Source organism: Tachypleus tridentatus, unplaced genomic scaffold (assembly GCF_004210375.1).
Source record: "Tachypleus tridentatus isolate NWPU-2018 unplaced genomic scaffold, ASM421037v1 Hic_cluster_2, whole genome shotgun sequence".
Taxonomy (NCBI): Eukaryota; Metazoa; Arthropoda; class Merostomata; order Xiphosura; family Limulidae; genus Tachypleus; species Tachypleus tridentatus.
Window position 1 is genome coordinate 9704269 of NW_027467782.1, and position 21810 is coordinate 9726078.

General features: G+C 34.3%; 1 protein-coding gene and 1 long non-coding RNA gene across 3 annotated transcripts in view; one reads left to right on the forward strand and one right to left on the reverse strand.

Annotated features, from left to right (window-relative positions):
* The first annotated feature begins 28 nt into the window (after positions 1-28).
* The window catches only part of LOC143243281 (anoctamin-4-like), a 423249-nt gene continuing 401467 nt past the window's right edge, over positions 29-21810 (forward strand). The window contains exons 1-4 of the mRNA XM_076487133.1: positions 29-61; positions 370-473; positions 2185-2319; positions 2779-2942. Of these exons, the coding sequence (XP_076343248.1) occupies positions 29-61; positions 370-473; positions 2185-2319; positions 2779-2942 (436 nt within the window). The remainder of the gene's footprint in view (positions 62-369; positions 474-2184; positions 2320-2778; positions 2943-21810) is intronic.
* The window catches only part of LOC143242649 (uncharacterized), a 38349-nt gene continuing 21146 nt past the window's right edge, over positions 4608-21810 (reverse strand). Inside the window, exons 2-3 of one of the 2 annotated variants that reach the window (XR_013023036.1) lie at positions 12059-12194; positions 4608-5052 (exon numbers count right to left, since the gene is read on the reverse strand). This is a non-coding gene — a long non-coding RNA (uncharacterized LOC143242649). Of the gene's footprint in view, positions 6705-12058; positions 12195-21810 lie in introns of both variants that reach the window. The other variant, XR_013023037.1, reaches the window with a different exon arrangement.

Genomic DNA, 21810 nt, shown 5'->3' on the forward strand with positions numbered 1-21810 from the left:
TTCAGGAATAACAAAGCTCGTCAAGTTCATGTCTCTTGAAGCTGCCTTTCCTTTACATGAGGTCAGTTAACTTATTGGATTTTTCTTTTCAAGTGTGCTTGATGTTGATAAAGTATTGAGAAAGTACAATTTTTCATATGTTAAAAGTATTGTTCACAGTTATTTCTATAGCCAGTGTGTGTTATATCAGGTTTATGACCTGATGAATTTATGTGATAGGGTTGCTCCTGTAGTTTGTTATTAATATTATTTTCCAGCAAAGTACACTTTAACATATTTTTATTAGTTGTCATTATACTTGGAGATATTTCACTTCCTGTATCAGTAAAATAATGGTTATGTTGATAATTTATTTTGACGTATTATTAGGGGGAATGTCATTCTTCAGATGACAAAGCTCCCAGGAAATGGTTGTTAAACAACTGGGCTTCGTTTTCAACAATATTTAAAAAAGAACCCCTTGATGACATCAAGTGAGTGTTAATAATTTCCTGGACAGAATTTATTTATTTAATATAAAAAATCACTTGGTAAAAGTTTTGAGTTTTACCTAAAGATTGAAATTACCAAAAAAACATCTTATATTTGTATGCCATGTTTAGAGTCTCAGTTGGAGTTTTATTCATACTAGTTGTGTTTTGAAAGAGAACATTCTAAATACAATAATTATATATAAGGAGAGTCAGTCATGATAGGAGGGAGAGAATTCTCCTGTGTTGCTAATGTATTATTTTCATTGAGATATAAAATTCTATAAAGATGTGGTAATAACCAAAAGAGATGTAGATCTAATCGCATTTGTATGTAGTTAATCAGATGTTTCTATTATATAATATAGTTTTACTTTCTGAATTTCAAAAGAAAAATATTTTAATTTGTAACGTCTTAGTGTTTACATTTCTGTATCACGTGATGGCACTTGTTTCTTCAAAATTGCTAAACTTAGACATCTTTTCACTTGTATTTGATTGACTGAGATTGAATACAACTTTCAGACTTGCAGATTTTCCTCGTACATAACATAAAGTTATAGTTACCAAGCCATCCCATAAAGCTCTGTTCTCTTACATACAGTCTTTCAAAAATGTAAATAATTCTCTCCCTTTCTGTCTTTGACATTTGCTATTACATTATTGATAACCATTAGAAAATAAATATTTAATATTCTGTTTTATGTATGATGTCATCTCGTTCACAGGATGGCTTTTAAGTTTTTCGGAACATAGATTCAAATCTGCTATTACTATGTTTAGTTTAACCAGCTAAGGAAATTGTTTTGATGCACAATGTTTAGTTAGAAAACCAGTTAAATTGTAATAATTATAAGACATTGTATGCTTTGTGTTTATTATTGTTTGTGCTCCAAATTGTGTGTTTGAAATTAATAAATAATTTGGGAAAAAGATGAAAAACAGTCCATGGAAAATTTGGGTTAACATCTCTCAATACTTTAAGACTTTGACAACAAAAGAAATTACAGCATTCACAATTAAGTATTAGATTTTTGTTATTTTTTATATGCACATATTTTGTTTGTTATAATAGTGAAAAAAATACTTATTAGGTAACATTAGAATATATGAATGAAGAAATAGATTAATTTATTTGCAATATATGTAAATACTTATGAAGATCGTGTGTGTTACATAATTTTATGCTGTAATTTGAACTAAGTGTATACAAGGTGATTCCTAGGTTGTAACATAGGCTTAGTATATAGGAAGTTGTCATATTTAATTGATGCAAGCCTGAAGATAGTCAGGATAAATAATGATAAGCTTTTATTGTGCTCTGCAGGGATTTTAGAAAGGAAAAATTTTATTTCATATTTTTTTTGGTGTGGTTACAAGGTTAAACAAATGGCCTGAGCTCATGTAATGTAAAGGTAGAGACACTAATGCATGACATATAAATATTTTCCAAAAATAACTTGATATTCAATTAGAAGATTCTAGAAGCTATGCAAATGAAATTTGGAAACTGTAATATCAAAGATATATAAATTTTAGCATGAAAATCACTTTGTTCTCATACTAGTCAGAGTTTAAAATTGAGACAAATCTTTATAAAAAAAAAAAAAGGTTCTTATGGATGGATTTTTTGGAGTTCCTCATTAGTTATTGTATCCACTTTATTTTGTTTGATAAGAATCACTTCATTGTTTGTTCCTTTCAATTTTTTCAGGGAATATTTTGGAGTCAAAATATGCCTCTACTTTGCTTGGGTGGGATTTTATACCTGCATGTTGATCTCGGCTTCAGCAGTAGGAGTGCTGTGTTTCCTACATGGGTTCTTCACTTTGGTGGGTGATGCTCACAGGTATGAATAAGGGGAGAAAAAAGTTAAAAGAGTTATCAAACAGTTTATTATTTTTATTCTCATGTTTGATCATTTTCTAAATTATACCTCAGATAAATCAGTTACTTAGAGATATGTAATTGATGGAATGTGGTAAGTGATTAATCACTGGACTAATTAATCAGTTTTTAACTAATTAATTATTTTCACACAAGACATTTGTAGCTGGAATAATTGCAAAGAGTAATAATTGGAACCATTAATTTTTATTTGTTGATATGTTTTGAACCATTAATGTACCTTAAAATATTTTTAATAATTTTTGTGACAAATTGATTTAAACATAATTTCAGTTAATCAGTTATTTTATGTGGCATTATCATTGAAATTGATAGTTGTATATTATGATTGATTTAAATGTTCAACTGTAATGTGTTTATTCTATAAACTTAAAACAAAATTGCATTTTTTTTTTTACAGTAAGGACGTTTGTGAGAACCACAAAGACATAATTTTATGTCCTTGGTGTGACATAAAAGGATGTAAATATGAACAGCTAGGACAGACATGCACTTTTGTCAGAATTACACATCTTTTTGACAATGGTGCTGCTGTATTTTTTGCTGTTTTTATGTCACTCTGGGGTAAGTATTATATAGATTTGCATGTTAAAGTTAAATAAGTAATATTCTCTTCTTCAGGCTCTGTTAGAGCTTTCATACACAAAATATCAAATTTTTTGTTATGTAGTTTTAAGACTTTTAAGTAATGCTTTTCTTGTGCTTATTTTCTTTCAGCATGTTGACATGCATAGTAATTTTGATTTTAAGATTAAAAATACTTTTATGCATCAGAAAATGTTCAAATTTCACATATAAAATTTTTATAACCTCCAGATAATTATCAAACATTTTTGTACAAAGAAAAACATGATGTTTTGTCTGTTATTTTTACTAATGAAACTCTGTATGGGCTTGATAGATTTGACCACTCTAAACAATCAGGAAATTAATATAAATAATGCCTTTTTTCATTCTAGAATAACTACAAACTGCAACTCATATAAAATAGCTTAAATTTGATAACATTATACATTTATATAGAAGGGGAGGACAAAAAAGTGCCTCTCCCTTGAAAATGTTAATTTATTTGATATCATTTTGGAACAGATCTTGTGCATTTTACACATTTTTCTATTATCTAATAAAATATATAACAAATTAACAGTATTTTCAAGGGGGCCACTTTTCTTGTCCACACCAGCATATCTTTCTATGTTGTGGTTGAAAATGCTCAGTCGATTTTGCTGTTGTTTTGTGTAACAATAACATGAATAAAAATAACACGATTAAGTAAGGAAATTTTAACTTTGTCTCAACAATCATGTATTTTGCTTATTATCAATCTTTTGGTGGTCCAGTCTATTTACAAGAAAAGTTTTCAGTGGTGTTTCAAGAATGAGTCTACTTTTAAAGGTTTTTTTTCCCAAATGATCAGAGATTACTCAAAGGCTTAATAGAGATATCCCAGTACCACAGGTGGTACTGTTTTAGAGTAAGGCTACATTCTTAAATTAAGGTAATTTTTATAACTTCATGGTCATTGATTTTTGGTTCTATGTTTAAAGAAAAATTGTTTTTAAAAGATGCACTTTGTAAACTTGGGAGGATATTTTATTATTTTCAGTGAATTCAGTTTCCAATATTTTGCATTATAGTGTTCGAGAGAGTTATTTCTCATAATTGTTTTCACAGATAGGTGTACTGTATTTTAAGATGGCTGGTATGGGTATTAAAACTTTTATTAAAATAAATTAGAGAACAATGTTTCACCTTCTTAGGTATCTCAGGCCTTCAGGTTAAGAAAAACAGTTTTAATACCCATACTAGCCATCTTGAGATACATTTTTACTTCACGTGGGTTCCTCATCATCATGAGAGAGATATAGTTTTTCTGTTGTTTCACCTTCTTCCAAACCCTTTTCAGTCGATTGCCATACATACATATCTTGACAGATTATCTTGAAACTTGGTAGGGTCATACTTTGGTCCAGTATGTCTAGTTAGTATTTTCATTTTTTTATTTAGGCTTTTTTAAGGGGCCAGATGCCAAATAACCCAAAAATATATATTTTGGGCTCTTGTGTGGTTATATTTACAGCAGTCTAGAAGGCAACTGGCACAAATGTAAATATTCATGAGCTCAATACAATGACAAACAAAAATAGCTAGATTTGCCCATTTTGAATCTTTTTTTTTTTCTTTTTTTTGGGGGGGTGGGGGCAGGAAGAGATCTGAAAAAAGCACAATTTAGAGGTATTTGTTGATCATTTACTCAGCCATATTTTGACCAATTTACATGGTAGCTGGTAGAAAGATATTTTTGTACAGGTCCCAAACATTGACAAACAAAAAATTGTGAAATTGCCCATTTTTAGTAATTATAAAATGGGTTAAGATGACACAAAAAGCATAACTTTTCCAAAAACACGTATCATGGATTCAAATTTCTCAGAATGGAACTTTCCTGAAAATTTCAAATATGTTGATCGATGTTTTGTTTCATAGTGACGCCGAAGATTGTACTCTTTTAAAATGGCAACACTTTCTGTGCATATCACACAAGTGACTTTCTGGTTTTTGTTTCCACAAAGAAGTACTTTCCTCCTCATTCATCATTGAAAGCACGACACTCAGAGTCCACTTTTCTTCTTTTAAAAGCAGTCATAACGATGGGTGAAAAAAAAAAAAGGATCTGAAAATGAAAAACACAAAACGCTGTGAGAAAAGTATTGTACTGGTCCAAGAACGCACAAACAAAATATATTGTAACGTACGTTTGCCACGACACTTACCTAAAAACGAGTTTCGAAAAGCGCATAACCCGACTACTAAGAGAAATGAGCTTGCTGAAGCGGTAACCCTAGGTCGCTGAATTTACAAGACGAGTCGATAGGACGAGGGTTAAGTCTGTACTTGTTTTCGAAATCCTAATGCTTTCATAGATACGTACCTCGATGTGAATAAACAGGCAGCAAGGACGAAAGAAGAATTTTCCTATTGGTTAAAAATGCGCGTGACAGCCTTGTAGAATTTTATCATAACGTCTTGTGTTTGCCAGCTTGAAGCGACCATCGGTGTGATTTATTTTGTTATGACAGTCGGACATTTTATTTTCAAGTGGCTAGCTGCTGGCGGGCGGTCAAAATTATCTCGGGGGCCGTAGTTTGGTGACCTCTGACCTTCAACATTCAGTTTGTTTTTCCCCTCCATATTTGAGGGTCAAGCAATTGAAAAGTCGAAAGTTCGAGCGACCATGATACTAAAGACGTTCCTTTTTTTTTACAGCTGAGGGTGCTTTATAAGTATGATCGTCGATTACATTGTTCGATATGATTTTAAACAACATGTTTATTGCGGAGGGTGTCGACCATTATTTGTCTTTCCTTTCTCGTTATTTGTGGGCCAAAGATAGAGACGGCTGCATTCTTTGGCGTTTCTCACCTGGTCATTAAGATTCGTGTTCCCATAGGGAATTTCAAATTCAATATCAATATTTTCATGCTTTCTTCCATTAGTGAATTTATTTATTAGTTGGATATTTAATCAGTTCCAAGTCTCTAACCTTGTATTCATTTCTTTTAGTTTTCTAACATTTTGTTTGTGATCTCATCTGTTGCAAAGTGCTCTGTTTTTAACATTTCAAATTCCTCAGATTTATTCATAATCTTTTAGTTATTTTATATATTTTCATTTTAAGACGAAAGATAAATAAAATCATTGTTCATTAGTCACAACCGATCAACAATAACAATAAGAGGTGCTCAATGTGTTAAAAGTTCAGCTGTCTTTACCTTTCCATTTTCCTATCTTTATCAGGCTGTTTTCCTGTCTTTATCTATTAGTCTTTGTGTCTTTATCTACCGGTCTTCCTTCTTTTTATCTACGCGTTTTCTTGGCTTATCCAACAGTTTTCCTGTTATTATAAACCTGTCATCAAGGTGCTGTTAATATAATCTATAAGTGTACTCACCCATTTCAGTCTCTTGGTGTTGGGCTTCTCTGTGTCACATTTTAACGATCCACAGAAGGTAAAGTTACAGTAAAGTGTGAATGTTGTATTATGTTCTATTTAATATTATAGAGACAAGCTATGGCAGTATCCGTGTAACAACTTAAATAAATGTTTTTCTTTTCTTTTCCAGTTACGAAGGGAGAAGTGTAATGAGTAGGAACAACTGTGTTAGAATTGAAACAACGTTCCAAACGAATAGTGGGATTGGCCGTCACATTATGACGCCCCCACTGCTGAAAGGGCGAGCATGTTTGTTGCGACCGGGATTCGAACCCGCGACCCTCGGATTACGAATCGAACGCCTTATCCCACCTGGTCATGCCGGGCCAAATCTGAAAGAAATTAATTGGTTACAGCGACCTCGTAACAACAAAATCTTTGAATTACCAAAAAATAATGAACGACTTAAGGCTTGGGCACCGTATGTTTACGTTAGGCTTAAAACTAATTGTATTACGAGCCATGGATTGAACCAGAAACACACACATACACTTCATGCTGTATGAACGTGCAAGACACACTTGGATGTTTTCTGATTCTGAACATTGATAAACTGGTTGTGACGTACAACCTTTAATTATCGTAACCGACAAATTAATCAGTTGGGTGAAGACAGACTCTGCTCGAACTTTGTTTTCTGTTTAGTTTTCTGGCTGAATACTTCCCTCGGTTTGTTTTACACCACATACAGAGAATAATATGTGGTTAGGTTTACAGATATGTGACAGAGTTAATTACATCTTAATACAATAAAGACAGGTTGAGAGGATTACTGTTAAGTCAGCATTGAAACAGCTGTTTCCTTTTGGTTCTGACAGACAACATAACGTATGGACGTTTAAAAGTTTGATATTGCAACGATAAAAGACAAACTGAAAACACGCTTAAAGTTTGTATTTATGATTAACTGCTTATTTTAAACATTAGTTTATTCAGAACAGAAATAACCAGATGTAAAAAACCGAACCTGTCAGGATTGGAACCTCAGCTTCTCCAGAGGCGTGAGTTAGAATACCGTTTGATTCTAATTTCGCACGAAGTCAGATTTATGGAATAAATGAATAAAACGTGCAAACGGTTCTGTTTCCTATTAAAGTATTTATATTTTTAAGAAAACCACCAAGTCTAGCCGTCCCTAATATTGAAGTGATAGTCTAGAAGGTAACAATTAACTCAACACCACCTACCGTCTACTGTTGGGCTGCTCTTTACCAACAAAAAAGCGAGATTGATCGTCACATATAACGCTCCGAAGGCTGAAAGGATGACCACGTTCGAGTACGGGTTTCGATCATGTGACCAGTAGATTGCGAGTCTAGGGCACTAACCACCAGGCGATGCAAAGCCCGCTAAGGGATGCACTGTCACTCTTACAACGCACCAATATATTATAGTGTAGGGAATATTTTACAGTATCGCGCGGAATCGAAGTAGATTCGATAGCTCCAAAATCCAGAGATCTACTAGCCCGGACTCAAAATCTAATAGAAAGAGTTGTAAAGTAAACTATTATGATATGGGGAAAGAAAAGGTTTACAGTGACGTAATATTAAAATGACATCTGAGTATCTGAAGCCTGGAAAATCTAATAACAATCAGCGAGTCTTACGGGTCGAACAAGCGTATGTGTACATTAACAAAAGGGCATAAAGTTAGGTCAGATACTTTTCCTTTACTGACACGTGCATATAAAGTTCTTCGTGAAGAATGTAACCAGACCCTCTGTCAAGTAATGAAAGTGACTTAGAAGCTGTGGGTAGAGGAAAAAGTAACGTAGACACTTTCCATTATCGGGCTGTAAAACTACAAATCGTTGCTGAGTATTTTTAGTTTATGATCTGTCTCAGTATGGCAGCAGTTTGAAAGTTTAAACGGATTTTATCGGATGATTATACAATTGCAAAATTGAAGCACACACACTGTGTTGCATCTGATAGTTGATTACTACAACTGTAACTTTTTAAACGTACTGTGTTAGTTCCTTGGGTTGAGTATTTACAAGTACAGGTTTGTAACACATTGTGTCACTTCGTATTTTTGACTATTATACTGTCTGAACTGTGTAACAAGTCATCTGACTACATTGCGTCTCCACTACACTATAAATTACTTGTACTGTAAATAAACATCTTTCAACATTAGACTTGATTTGACATTTTCTTTAAGCTAAACTTTAAACAAACACTTGTATTAAAATGTGAAAAAACAACCAACTCCAAATACTCCCTCGATGTAAAAGTAATTTCTCATCAATAGAAGGCGCCTCGCACGAGTGAGCACGAAAAAAAAACATCAGTTCTAAATGTTCGAAATCTGGGTCATATTTTACTCCGTAGTCACAGAGAATGGGGCCCCACAAATGATACAAGCACAATGAACCTGGATATTAGTGAGTTTTATGTTAAGGTTTTGAAAATGTATGTGAAAAAGAAAATAATTATGATAATAATCGGCTTGTAATACTCGCAGTAACTACGACCACGATTTGTGTGTGTGTTTATTTTCAGCCCAAAGATATACAATAGGCCATTTGGGCTTTTACATCGAGGGAAATTGAACCTCAGATTATAGCGTTATAAATTGTAACCTTAGCTTTTACCCACTAGAGGGCAGCAGCATCTAAAAGTTTTTATGAAGTCTTTGTCTAATATTTCTTAAAGGTATACCTTTCTTGATAAGAAAAAGAAAATAGTCCTCGTCGACGAAAGGATATTTCAGAAACAAATAGTTCACGTGGAAAATGACAAAAAAAAATATGATTTACTAGCACAAATACTTATTGCTTTATATCGAAGAAAAACTTTTAATTTAAAAGAGAAAGATAGTAAAAATGTTTCGATTATAGAGTATTTTATTTGTTCCCCTGCCCCTCTTGTCAATGAATCAGTTTCTGGATTTACAACAGTAGGATCGGGTTTCCATTCGCCACTGGAGATAAACTATGTAATGCCCGTTGTTTAGCTTTGTTCTGAAAATCGAACGACTTCTTTGTACGTTTTAGCACAAAGTCACAGAACAGGAAATCTGTGTTGTATTCGCTGCGAGAATCGATTCTCGAGTTTTAATGTTAACAAGGCCTGAAGTTCTTGAAACTGATAATTCCGATCAAGCGTATGTTTATGTTTGTGTATTTTTCTTTTTGAGAGTCGCATCGGCCTATCTGCTGACGACTGGAATCGAACCGCTGATTTTAGCGTTGTACATCCGTGAACTTACCGCTGTACTAGCGGAGGACCCTACCAACAGAGGCTGTTTGTTAGATATTGTTGTTGTATTTGTTTTTGAATTTTGCACAAAGCTACTCGAGGGCTATCTGTGCTAGCCGTCCCTAATTTAGCAGTGTAAGACTAGAGGGAAGGCAGCTAGTCAGCGACCCTCAGCCACTCAGTCGCACGCCTTTACACGCTTGGCCATGCCGGGCTCAACAGAGTTTGAACGTGGCATAATTGTCGAGCTGCAAAAGCAATGTCTCTCTCAACGTGCAAGATTGTGCGTAGTAAAACTGCTGTTGCAAATTTCTTAAAATACCCTGAGGGATGCGGAACGAGAATTTCAAGTGGTCGACCCAAGAAAATTTCGTTGAGCAGAAGGATTCAATGGGTTGTCCTGCAAGACACTAGCTGATTGTCGAGCCAGATTATGACCCTTACGGACGCAGAATGCACCTAAAGAACGATAAGACAGCATCTACGAGAGAAAGGCTTTAAAAACCGTAAACGTCTTCAAAGGCCACGCCTTCTTCCACACCACGAAACAGCTCTGTTAAACTTTACTGAGTAGCACATAGGACGTAGAAAAGTGGACGAAGATTTTGTTCTCTGATGAGAAAAAATTTAACCTGGATGGTCCAGATGGCTTCGAACATTACTGGCACGATAAGGATATCCCACCGGAGACATTTTCTACACGACACACTGGAGGAGGTTCCATCATAATCTGGGGTGCTTTCTCCTTCCGTCGAACAATGGAGCTTCAGGTTATACAGGGGTGTGAAACAGCAGCTGGCTACATTGGCATGTTGGAGAGAGCATCCTTATTGACTGAAGGCCCTCACTTGTGTGGAAATGACTGGATCTTTCAGCAGGACAACGCTGCAAACCACAATGCCTTAAGAACAAAGACTTTTTCATGGTGAATAACATGATTCTTTTGGACTATCTAGAGTGTTCGCCCGAACTGAACCCCATTAAAAATGTTTGGGGATGGATCATGCCAAAGCGAATGTTTGTAGTTACTCGCAATGATGGCCGTGCAACTCATTACTGAAACCTCTTGTTGGGCATTTCCTACCCTGTTTAGGACTTCTTTTTGGTATGGTCATAAACTTTTGACCAGCTAGTGTTTAGGCTAATTTCATAGTTTTACATTTTCCCTATTAAATGCAGAAAAAGTTTTTTTTATTTTTAATCAGTGGTGTCAAGAAAACCCAATTGTAGAGAAATATATATGCAAAAACGGCTCGTTTGGGTTGAGAAAATATTTTACACAGAAGAGCGAACAACGTTTCGACCTTCTTCGGTCATCATCAGGTTCACAAAGAAAGAGCTAACTGACCGGAAGCTGTGATACTTTCTACAGAAAACAAAAACAAGGAAACAACCAAAAACAACCAACAGTAAAAAGACAACTTAGATAATTTTATTGACATCCAACAGCCAAACTTCCCAGGTAAAATTAAAAATTTATATTTTCCAGAAACACCTAAAAACAACATCTTAAACGATTTTTTCAAAGAATTTTTTCCAAAAACAATCAACGTAATTTCACAAAACAGAAAACTAAAAACCATCTTACAGAAAGAGACATTAATTCCATTAAAAACCTAAAACAAGACAAAAACAAAAATTCTAAAAGCAGATAAAGGTAACGCTATAGTAATAATGAACACGAATGAATACATTCAAAAAATGAAGAACATCCTATCAGACACAAACAATTTTAAACCAATAGAAACAAAGACACACGAGACTCAACTGAACAAATTACTACTAAAAACGAAAAAAGCCAACACAATTTCACAAACACTTTATTCCTACCTACGTAAAACCGACTCACGCACACCACAAATATACGGCATCCCCAAACCTCATAAGCCAGATTGTCCATTACGACCAATAATGTCCACATGTGAATCGTTTAATTACAATCTTGGTAAATACATAGCATGGGCATTCTGCACGAGTATCGAAACCCGTGTTTTTAGCATCAAATAGGGTAAAATAGAAAATATGTGGCGCCGCAAACGTTGACTCTAAATATCTCACCCAGTAGCCCCCAGTGTGTTAGCGGTTAGTTTATGGGCTTAAAATGCTAACATCCAGTGTTCGATTTTCTGCGGTAGACAGAGTGCAGATAGGCTAGCTACATAGTTTTTTTTTAACATACGAAGAAAAACCTCACCCAGTAAACAATGATATTGAACATGATGTTTCTGCTACATTTTTGTTCTATATTCCTTCAAAAAAACGGTCCAGCATGGCCAGGTGGTTAGAGCGCTCGACTCGTTATCTGAAAGTCGCGGGTTCAAATCCCCGTCACACCAAATATGCTCGCCCTTTCAGCCGTGACAATGTTATAAAGTAACGGGCAATTTCACTATTCGTTAGCAAAAAGAGTAGCCAAAGATTTGGCGGTGGGTGGCGATGACTAATGGCGTTTTACAAATCTTTATGCTTTACACACTTACCAGGTTCTCTTGAACATCCTCTCACAGGATCCTTCAACTTCAAATCGTTGCACAAACATACATACGATTCAACGGTATTCAAACACCCTGCTTCCATTCCACAAAGAAACGGACATTCAGCACATTCATCTCTATCCTGAAACGAAACCCGTTTATCATAAGTAAACATGAACAAAATAGTAAAACAATTACACCAGTTTAAATTTTCCATCACTAGAAGATTGGGTTTAAAAATGGTAAACATCAAATCATTTAGGCCCAGTTTCGACTTCTCTCGTAAAATTGAAAAAGTGGTAAGTGAAAGATTGATATCTCAAGCCTATAATGATTCTACTGTCTTGAAATGTTTATGTGTTCCACTGTAATACCTGTACGCCGAATACGAAATCGATATCCATTTTTCTCTGTTGTATATATATATATATATCAGCTAGTCATTACCACCCACCGCCAACTCTTGGGCTATTCTTTTACCAACGAGTAGTGGGATTGACCGTGACATTATAACGCCCCCATTGCTGAATGGGCAAGAATGTTTGATATGATGGGGATTCGAACCCACAACCATCAGATTACGAGTCGAACGCCCTAATCATCTGACCATGCCGGGCCTCAAATGTACTTTTATATAAGTGAACTGATTTCATTGAAATCAGGTCACATTTTGTTTTGCTGATAACCACTAGCAACAGATTTTTCTAGGCCTATCGTGACGTGATAGTCTTTATAATAATAATAAAAAATATCATTGTGGTAAACGAAATAACAGGTTGATTTAAGTAAGAGATTTTCTCTCCTAGTTTGTAGAAAATATTTTACGTGACGGGAAAAAAAAAGAATATTATTTCCAAAAACTATGTAGCTGAACCATAAAAAAGATCAGTTATTAAAACCACACCAGCTTTTATAAAGTTTAAATTTGCCGACCTGTTTAATTAACTTATGAGCAGTGCAACAGAAATTATTTACTGAAAGTCAATATATAAATTATGTAAGAATTACTTGTTTTTTGTTCATGCCCCCTAGAAACAAGTTTATGTCGTCCAAAAAAGAGAGGTCGTATTATTTTATATTTAAAAGTAATATATATATATTATGTATGTATATTTGTGTATATGTCTTTGATTTGATACTTTTACAACCAATATCGATGAATTCCAAAAAATTGGAAGTATCTCATGAAAGTTATCGATATATCAAAATCAATTATATTAAACATAAATTCATTGTTTGCTTTTTAAACAAACACGAACGTTGATAAATGGCCGAATTAAAAGCATTAGGAAATATGTTTTAAGACTAATTAAGATTAACCTAGAAGGACCAATAATTTAACTAAAGTTCCATTACAAAATATTATCAGAAATCTCATAAGAGGCTTATCTTCAACGTGACTGGATATTATAGTTTTCTCTGTTGTAAAGTGTTCGGTTGTACACGACAACAACTGAAAGCAACTCGGTATTTTAATGGCTTAATGTAGTTTGTGATTAACATTGAAGTTTTAATACAAAACACGTATTCTTTGGTTTAGCTTTATTTCCTCTTGTTAGTAATACAGCAGATAGATATTTATATAAGTCAACCATCTAGTGATTATTGTGCTCGGACTGTGAATCTTAGGGTTCATGGTTTGAGGTCTATTACCGTAAAACCATACGACGCACTTCGGACGCTGTAAGAACAACAATCAAGTCCCATTATTCTGTCAGACAAGAGTACCCTATGAAATGACACTATGCGCTATTTGTCTAGTTGACTTTCCTCTTGTCTTTCAGTTCAAAATTAGGAACGACCGTATTTATACGACTTTCTGTAGCTACGTGTCAAATTTCTGAAATAAACAAATTTAGGAAATTTATAAAATATGGCACTTCGTATACATAAATTTACGTTAAAAGTTTCATATTAATAGGTATTCTTATACTTGTTATAAAACATTACGAATAGTCCTATTACATTTTTGTAATTCTCTAAGGAACGATATAGATAAGGTAGTGTTTGCAAATTATAATAGGCCTGGCACTGGTGCCTTATGGGAAGTAGAGTCGTAATTATTTTTTCGCTAACTTGTTATTTATTTCGTTTTGTCAAATATTCCTACAGAATTGGTCCAACAAAAGAAATCGCTACAACACCGTAAAGTAATTTCAAACGTTTAAAGATGGAGATAAAGAGGACGACATTGGGTTTGGTTCGTTTTGAACTTCGAGCAAAGCTACACGAGTACTATCTGTGCTAGCCGTCCCTACTTTACCAGTGTAAGACTAGAGGGAAGGCAGCTAGTCATCACCACCCACCGCCAACTCTTGGACTACTCTTTTACCAACGAATGGTGGGATTGACCGTCACATTATAACGCTCCCACGGATGAAAGGGTGAGAATGTTTGCTGTGACGAGGATTTGAACGCGAGACCCTCAGATTACGAGTCGAGTGCCTTAACCACTTGGCCATGCCAGACCGACATTGGCCATAATGTTTGTGCTAAAAACCATCTTGGACGACAGTTGTTTCCACAAATTATAAACTTTTCTTACAAAGAGTTAACATAACTTATAAATAATAAAATATTAAAACAATATGATATTATTTTATGAATCAATTTTTTTATATTGAAGTGACCAGCGGCTAAAGAAAACAAGTCAAATAGTAAAATAATTTTTTTTAAATAGTGGCACTGATACCTTTAGAACCTTTATAATATTTGCATATTATATTTAATCTTCAATTCGATTATGATTTTTAGATATCCGAAAACATAGCACATTTTGTGATTTTTTTAACCGCAAAAAAATACAATAAAAATCAAAATCTTATTTTATTTGATACCATAAATAGAAGAACTTCTGTTCCTTAAATACTTGAATCTTGACAGACTCGATATTGGAAGTAATAATGCCCGTCTAGTTGAGAGTGTGTGTGTGTGTTTTCTCATGGCAAAGCCACATCGGGCTATTTGCTGAGTTCATCGAGGTAATTTGAACCACTGATTTTAGCGTTGTAAATACATAGGCTTACCGCTATACCAGCGAGGGACCGTCTAATTAAACTATGACATTCTTCAGGCTACCATTCTGAGCAAAAAATTTTGTTTGTGACAAATTACATTTAACAAAGTAGGTAAATAGTGTAAAGGAACTGAGAAATTTACAAACAATTGTACAGGCACACAACACTAAACAATAGTTGAATATTGTAATAGATATCCATAAAGGAAAACCATTAAATAATAGTTGAATATTGTAATAGAGATTCATAAAGGAAAGCTATTAAATAATAGTTGAATATTGTAAGAGATATCCATAAAGGAAAGCTATTAAACAGTAGTTGAATATTGTAAGAGATATCCATAAAGGAAAGCTATTAAACAGTAGTTGAATATTGTAAGAGATATTCATAAAGGAAAGCTATTAAATAATAGTTGAATATTGTAAGAGATATCCATAAAGGAAAGCTATTAAACAGTAGTTGAATATTGTAAGAGATATCCATAAAGGAAAGCCATTAAACAACAGTTGAATACTGTAATAGAGATTCATAAAGGAAAGCTATTAAATAATAGTTGAATATTGTAATAGATATTCATAAAGGAAAGCTATAAAACAATAGTTGAATATTTTAATAGATATCCATAAAAGAAAGCCATTTTATACTAAAGGTTTTCTTATATCCAGTACACTTCAATTCACCAGTGTTCAAACAGTGTCTTACACTAGTTTAGTTTACTAATACTGAATGAAGTATGTTTAAACCAGAACTAATGAAACACACACTTTATCTATATCAATATATGTATATTTTAACCAGGACTATTGGAACGTTGTAAACACGATTTAACCTTGTACAAACAGAGCGCTATATATATATATACAGTTTATGTTAGAACTAATGGGACATTATATACAGTTTTTAAACTAGTTCTAATACAATACTCTCTCTCTCTATATATATATATATATATTCCATCTTTAAGCTAGGACCATAGAGCATTGCATGTACACTTCAAACTAGCAATGATAGACCACTATATATATATTGTAAAGCAACACTAATGTAGCAGTGAGTTTTCAGTTTTAAACCAATGCTAATACCATGTTCTATCTATAACGTGTTTAAACGAACACTACACATCATTGTATATGCAAATTATAAAAAATCGTACTACTGAAACTTCGTAAAAACAGTTATAATGTTATTATTAATGAACATATATTCGTTGAATGTATGCGTACATAACTTTTAGATTGGTAATTAAACACACTGTTTTCGTTTTTTATCAAGTCCTAAATGTAATAAATGTCTGTAAACGTGCCCCAAGACGCTCTGATATGTTCTTTTGGTGTACATAATAGAAATTCGCTGGGCCTTTTACGCACTACAACGTCTTGTTAATTCATTTTGAGTAAGTCATATTCTGAGTTAATACAAATAAAATGTGATATGGGATAGAAACTGACTCTTCTAGTTGGTATTTCCTAAACAAACAAGAAACTAAATGTCTTCGTGGCTACACTTGATGTCAGTGTGTATCGATCAGACCCTTAGGGTAAACAATAGAGTTTACAATAAAAATCACATTGTCAAAATATAGAGTATATATTTACTCTAAAACATCAGTAACTTGATGTCTGTGTGTATCGATCAGACCCTTAGGGTAAACAATAGAGTTTACAATAAAAATCACATTGTCAAAATATAGAGTATATATTTACTCTAAAACATCAGTAACTTGATGTTGGTGTGTATCGATCAGACCCTTAGGGTAAACAATAGAGTTTACAATAAAAATCACATTGTCAAAATATAGAGTATATATTTACTCTAAAACATCAGTAACTTGATGTCGGTGTGTATCGATCAGACCCTTAGGGTATGGTTAGAGGTTTATATGTACCGTTAAGGTTATGTCACACCCGAAATTACATCACAAAGTTATATGAGCTTTTACGCGTCGATATGCCACCTAAGGCTCATTGGCAAGACTTACGACTTATAATGTTAAATATCGGGTTTCGATCCCCGCGATGGGCAGATAACAGAATGCTGGTTCTGTAGCTTTGTGCTTAACTTCAAACAAACGGTGATAACTTTGCTTAAGAGTTTCTATCATGTATTAAATTAGTTATGAAAACATTTAAATGTAGAAAGAACAACAGAAAGGAAATAAACAGACACATTAAAATGTATATTTTTGAACACCTAACAGTAAGTACAAATCGAAAGAAAATTCAACGTATTTCTATAACTTATGTAATCAACCGTCGACCTCGTCCAACAGTAGGAAGATCTAAAACAAGAACTCTAGTTGAATAAATTTCAGTCTTCCATAACTTATGTAATCAACCGTCGACCTCGTCCAACAGTAGTAAGATCTAAAACAAGAACTCTAGTTGAATAAATTTCAGTCTTCCATAACTTATGTAAAACAAGAACTCAACCGTCGACCTCGTCCAACAGTAGGAAGATCTAAAACAAGAACTCTAGTTGAATAAATTTCAGTCTTCCATAACTTATGTAATCAACCGTCGACCTCGTCCAACAGTAGGAAGATCTAAAACAAGAACTCTAGTTGAATAAATTTCAGTCTTCCATAACTTATGTAATCAACCGTCGACCTCGTCCAACAGCAGGAAGATCTAAAACCAGAACTCTAGTTGAATAGATTTCAGTCTTCCATAACTTGTGTAATCAACGAGAAATGATTATTCTTGTCGTCATTCTCTGATGTAATTCTTAGTTATATTTTGTGTAAATGAACTGAAGTTGTATCACAAGACGAAGTGTCAGGATTTCTGTCAGAGCAACGCAAGTTTAGGTCAACAATACCTACTGCCCACTGTTGGCGGAGAGGGAAGTTTTTGAGATAATGAGACCCGAACCATGAACCCTTGAATTCACTGTCTGGGCACGCTATCTATTAGACGAAGTGTGATCTAGAGACGGCTGTTGTGGGTATTAAAACTTTAACTGAAATACATTTTTACTTCATTTGGGATTCTCGTCATCATGATTATTGGACGACATTTATTGTTTAGCATGAAATTTTACAATGAATTACTCATCCTGAGCTCACTGCAGTAATCAAACCCAGAGCTTTAGCGTTGTAAGACCTCAAGTTTATCAGTATGCTACCAGGAAGATATGTTTGTTTTGTTTTAATTTCACGCAAATTAAACGAGGGATATCTGCACCAGTTATCCGTAATTTAGCCGTGTTAGAGTAGGGTGAAGGCAGCTAGTCAATGAATTGTGGGATTCATCATAAATTATATCGCCCCCACGACTGAAAAGGCGAGCATGTTTGTTGTGACGATGATTCGAACCCGCGACCCTCAGACTATGAATCAAGCGCCCTAACTATCTGGCCATGCCGGGCCTCCATCAGGAAGGAGAAAGAGAGAGAGAGAGACGGAATTAAGCAGATCCACGTTATCAGAGGTCAGAGGTCATTGGTTTGGAAAGAGAATGAAACAAGGTAACAACTTTTCTTCAAAACAGGATAAACAATCAACTAGTTTCTAATATTACTGTATTTTTATTATTATTAAAAACAAATAAATATTACATTAAAGTATTGTCAGAAAATCTTTAAAAAGCCAGTAAATACAAAGATTCATTTTCGGTGTGTTTAAAAGGAAAGCTACATAATAGACGTTCCCAACGCAGGAATCGAACTTCGAATCTTAGTGTCCTAAATCTTTAACCTTACTGCTGATTGTTTGGTTTGTAAACAAGTCTGTAAACAGCAGCATTGGTCTGAAAACAGTAACACAAGTCTGTAAACAGCAGCATTGGTCTGAAAACAGTAACACAAGTGTGTAAACAGTAACACAGGTCAGTAAACAGTAACACAAGTGTGTAAACAGTAACACAAATCTGTAAAAAGTAACACAAGTCTGTAAACAGTAACATAGTTCTGCTTCTGTTAAAAATTTTGTATTTTTTATGAATTTTCCTGGATTTACAATAACTTTTTCAACTCTTTGAAAGTATGAATTTTTCCACCGGTGGTTTAGTGGTAAGTTTAAGGATTTATAACGCTAAAAATCTGCTTTTGATACCCACTGTGGTCAGCATTGATATCGGCTCACTCCTGTGACTAAGTCACAAGCCTGAGGGATTTATAACGCTGAAATTCAGTTTTCGATGTAGACAAAAAACAGGTAGCTCATTTTTCAACTTTGCACTTAACAAAAAACAAACCCATAAAGGTAGAACTTTGTGTTCTAGAATCTGGCACTTCAAAAGAGGGTAATGGGCTTAACTTTATATTCCGATAAAAACTCTGTGAGGATAGATTTTAAAATAAATATACTTTGTGAACCTTTTATTTTTATCTCTGTCAACACATAATATTATCTCTTGTTCGATTTCAAACAGTTTTAATAACGTGTCTAAAATGTTGTACTTCAGATCGTATTTGTTAGTACATTATAAAAGTCTCGTGAATCAGAATCTTTGCTGTAGGCCTTATATTCGAAATTCAATCATTGTAATAGCCCACTAACATGTAGCGTATTGCTTGAAATTGTAAGAAAAACAATTCTTTCTAGTCCAATAATACAGCATGGTGCATTATTCACATTAGAAGTGCATTTGCTGTCACAAAATACATTTTCACGTACTGACTTGAGAAACAAAATACGTTTTCATATTCTGACAGGAGAAACAAAGTATATTTTCATGTACTGACACGAGAAACAAAATACATTTTCATGTACTGGCTTGAAAAAAAAATCCGTTTTCACATTTGAAATGAGAAACAAAATGAAACTCCAGTAAGCATTTACAGCTAACACCTGTATGTATCGAAACCTACCACAAGGAGCCATGTTTGTTGATTCCTGCTCAGTGGACGTCATGTTGTTGGTAATCTCACCAGAATCGTTTTAACAGCGAAACTTCAGTCTTTTTACCTTATTTGTAACAGAACTAAAGTAGTTTTGTTTTCATTAAACTCTTACGGGCTTGACTGACGTTGCAAGCCCTTGTTTATTGTTTGTTTGTTTGTTTTGGAATCTCGCACAAAGCTACTCGAGGGCTATCTGTGCTAGCCGTCCCTAATTTAGCAGTGTAAGACTAGAGGGAAGGCAGCTAGTCATCACCACCCACCGCCAACTCTTGGGCTACTCTTTTACCAACGAATAGTGGGATTGACCGTAACATTATACGCCCCCACGGCTAGGAGGGCGAGCATGTTTAGCGCGACGCGGGCGCGAACCCGCGACCCTCGGATTAGGAGTCGCACGCCTTACGCGCTTGGTCATGCCAGGCCCAGCCCTTGTTTAACTCCATCCTGATCTATAAACCATTCTTAATGAGTCCAGCTGTGCCGCCTTTATTGACCCAATAAAATATCTTTTCTGAAAACGTTTCCACGGAAAATTATTTCGTAAGCCACAACATTAATGCCCTCTCGCGGAACGAGCTGAATTAAGAGTTGTGATAAGTTAAAGAGAACACGCTGAGTAAATCATATATTCGTTGGTAAAAGTGCAGCCCAAGAGTTGGCGGTGGGTGGTGATGACTAGCTGCCTTCCCTCTAGTCTTACACTGCTAAATTAGGGACGGCTAGCGCAGGTAGTCCTCGATTAGCTCTGCGCGAAATTAAAAACAAACAAACAAAACTATAAGACGTTCTGTAAAAATAAAATATATTTTTTTATAAATAGAAATCTATAGTTGTTTATTCCGTTTATGAAGGAATAAAAATAGATATATTAAAAACAACCGAAATACTCTAACTTCAAATCAGTATCTTCGACTACCTTTGTTTTATCATTTAATGCCCCCCCCCCCAGTAGCATAGCGATATGTCAGCGGACTAAAACTGAAAGAAACCAGATTTAGAAACTCTTGGCGGGCAGAGCAGAGATAGCCCTCTGTGTAGCCTGGTGATTAACAAGAAACAAACAGTTATTAAAGTCTGTAAGAAAGGTGTATTTGTTTCTGTGTTTTCCTACTTGGGGTTATTTGCTGTGTCTACCGAGGGGACTCGAACCCCTAATTTTAGTATTGTGATCAGAAAACTTACCACTGTCTTTCCGAGAGACATGTTAGAAAGGTATGAAAGTGTGAATATTACAATATTCTATTATATTAGTTTAGTTATGTTCGAGGAAAACTACTTTTCTTCTTTAAAATAATAATTACATACAAGGTAAGAGAGTACCCATGCACAAAGTATATACTTATGTAATAACATCAGGATATTAATTCACTTAATCGTATCGTAAAGCCTGTATAAGTTATTTTGATGAAGTGGAAGTGACAAATGCTTCGGTCTTCAACTTCGTACTTTCAAACATTAAATTTTACAAATCAAAGAAATAGAATGACTAGGTTCTAATCTAATATTAAACTAAACAGACCATAAAAACACATGTGCTACACTTTTTGAAAGGTACGTTAGGATAATACGAAAAGGAGCGCACCTAATTTTAAATTATAATTACAAAATAATCAACGTTATTGATGTAGTTTTAAGTACATCTCGAACTGTAAGATACAGGCATGGTTTTTCTTTGCCTTTCTATTTCAATTTCACCATAAAATGAAAGAGAATGTTGATGCGTGGTTCTATTTCTAGACAGTTTTCATAACGTTTAATCTTAACTCTTGTCTAACGTGAGTCAGAAAACTGAATTTAAAAGTATCGAAAACTAGAGTGAAAATATTTATAAATAGGAAATCATCCCAATGAAGACTCGTTTTTAGTTCATTTAACCAATTTACTAAATGTTATAACTAT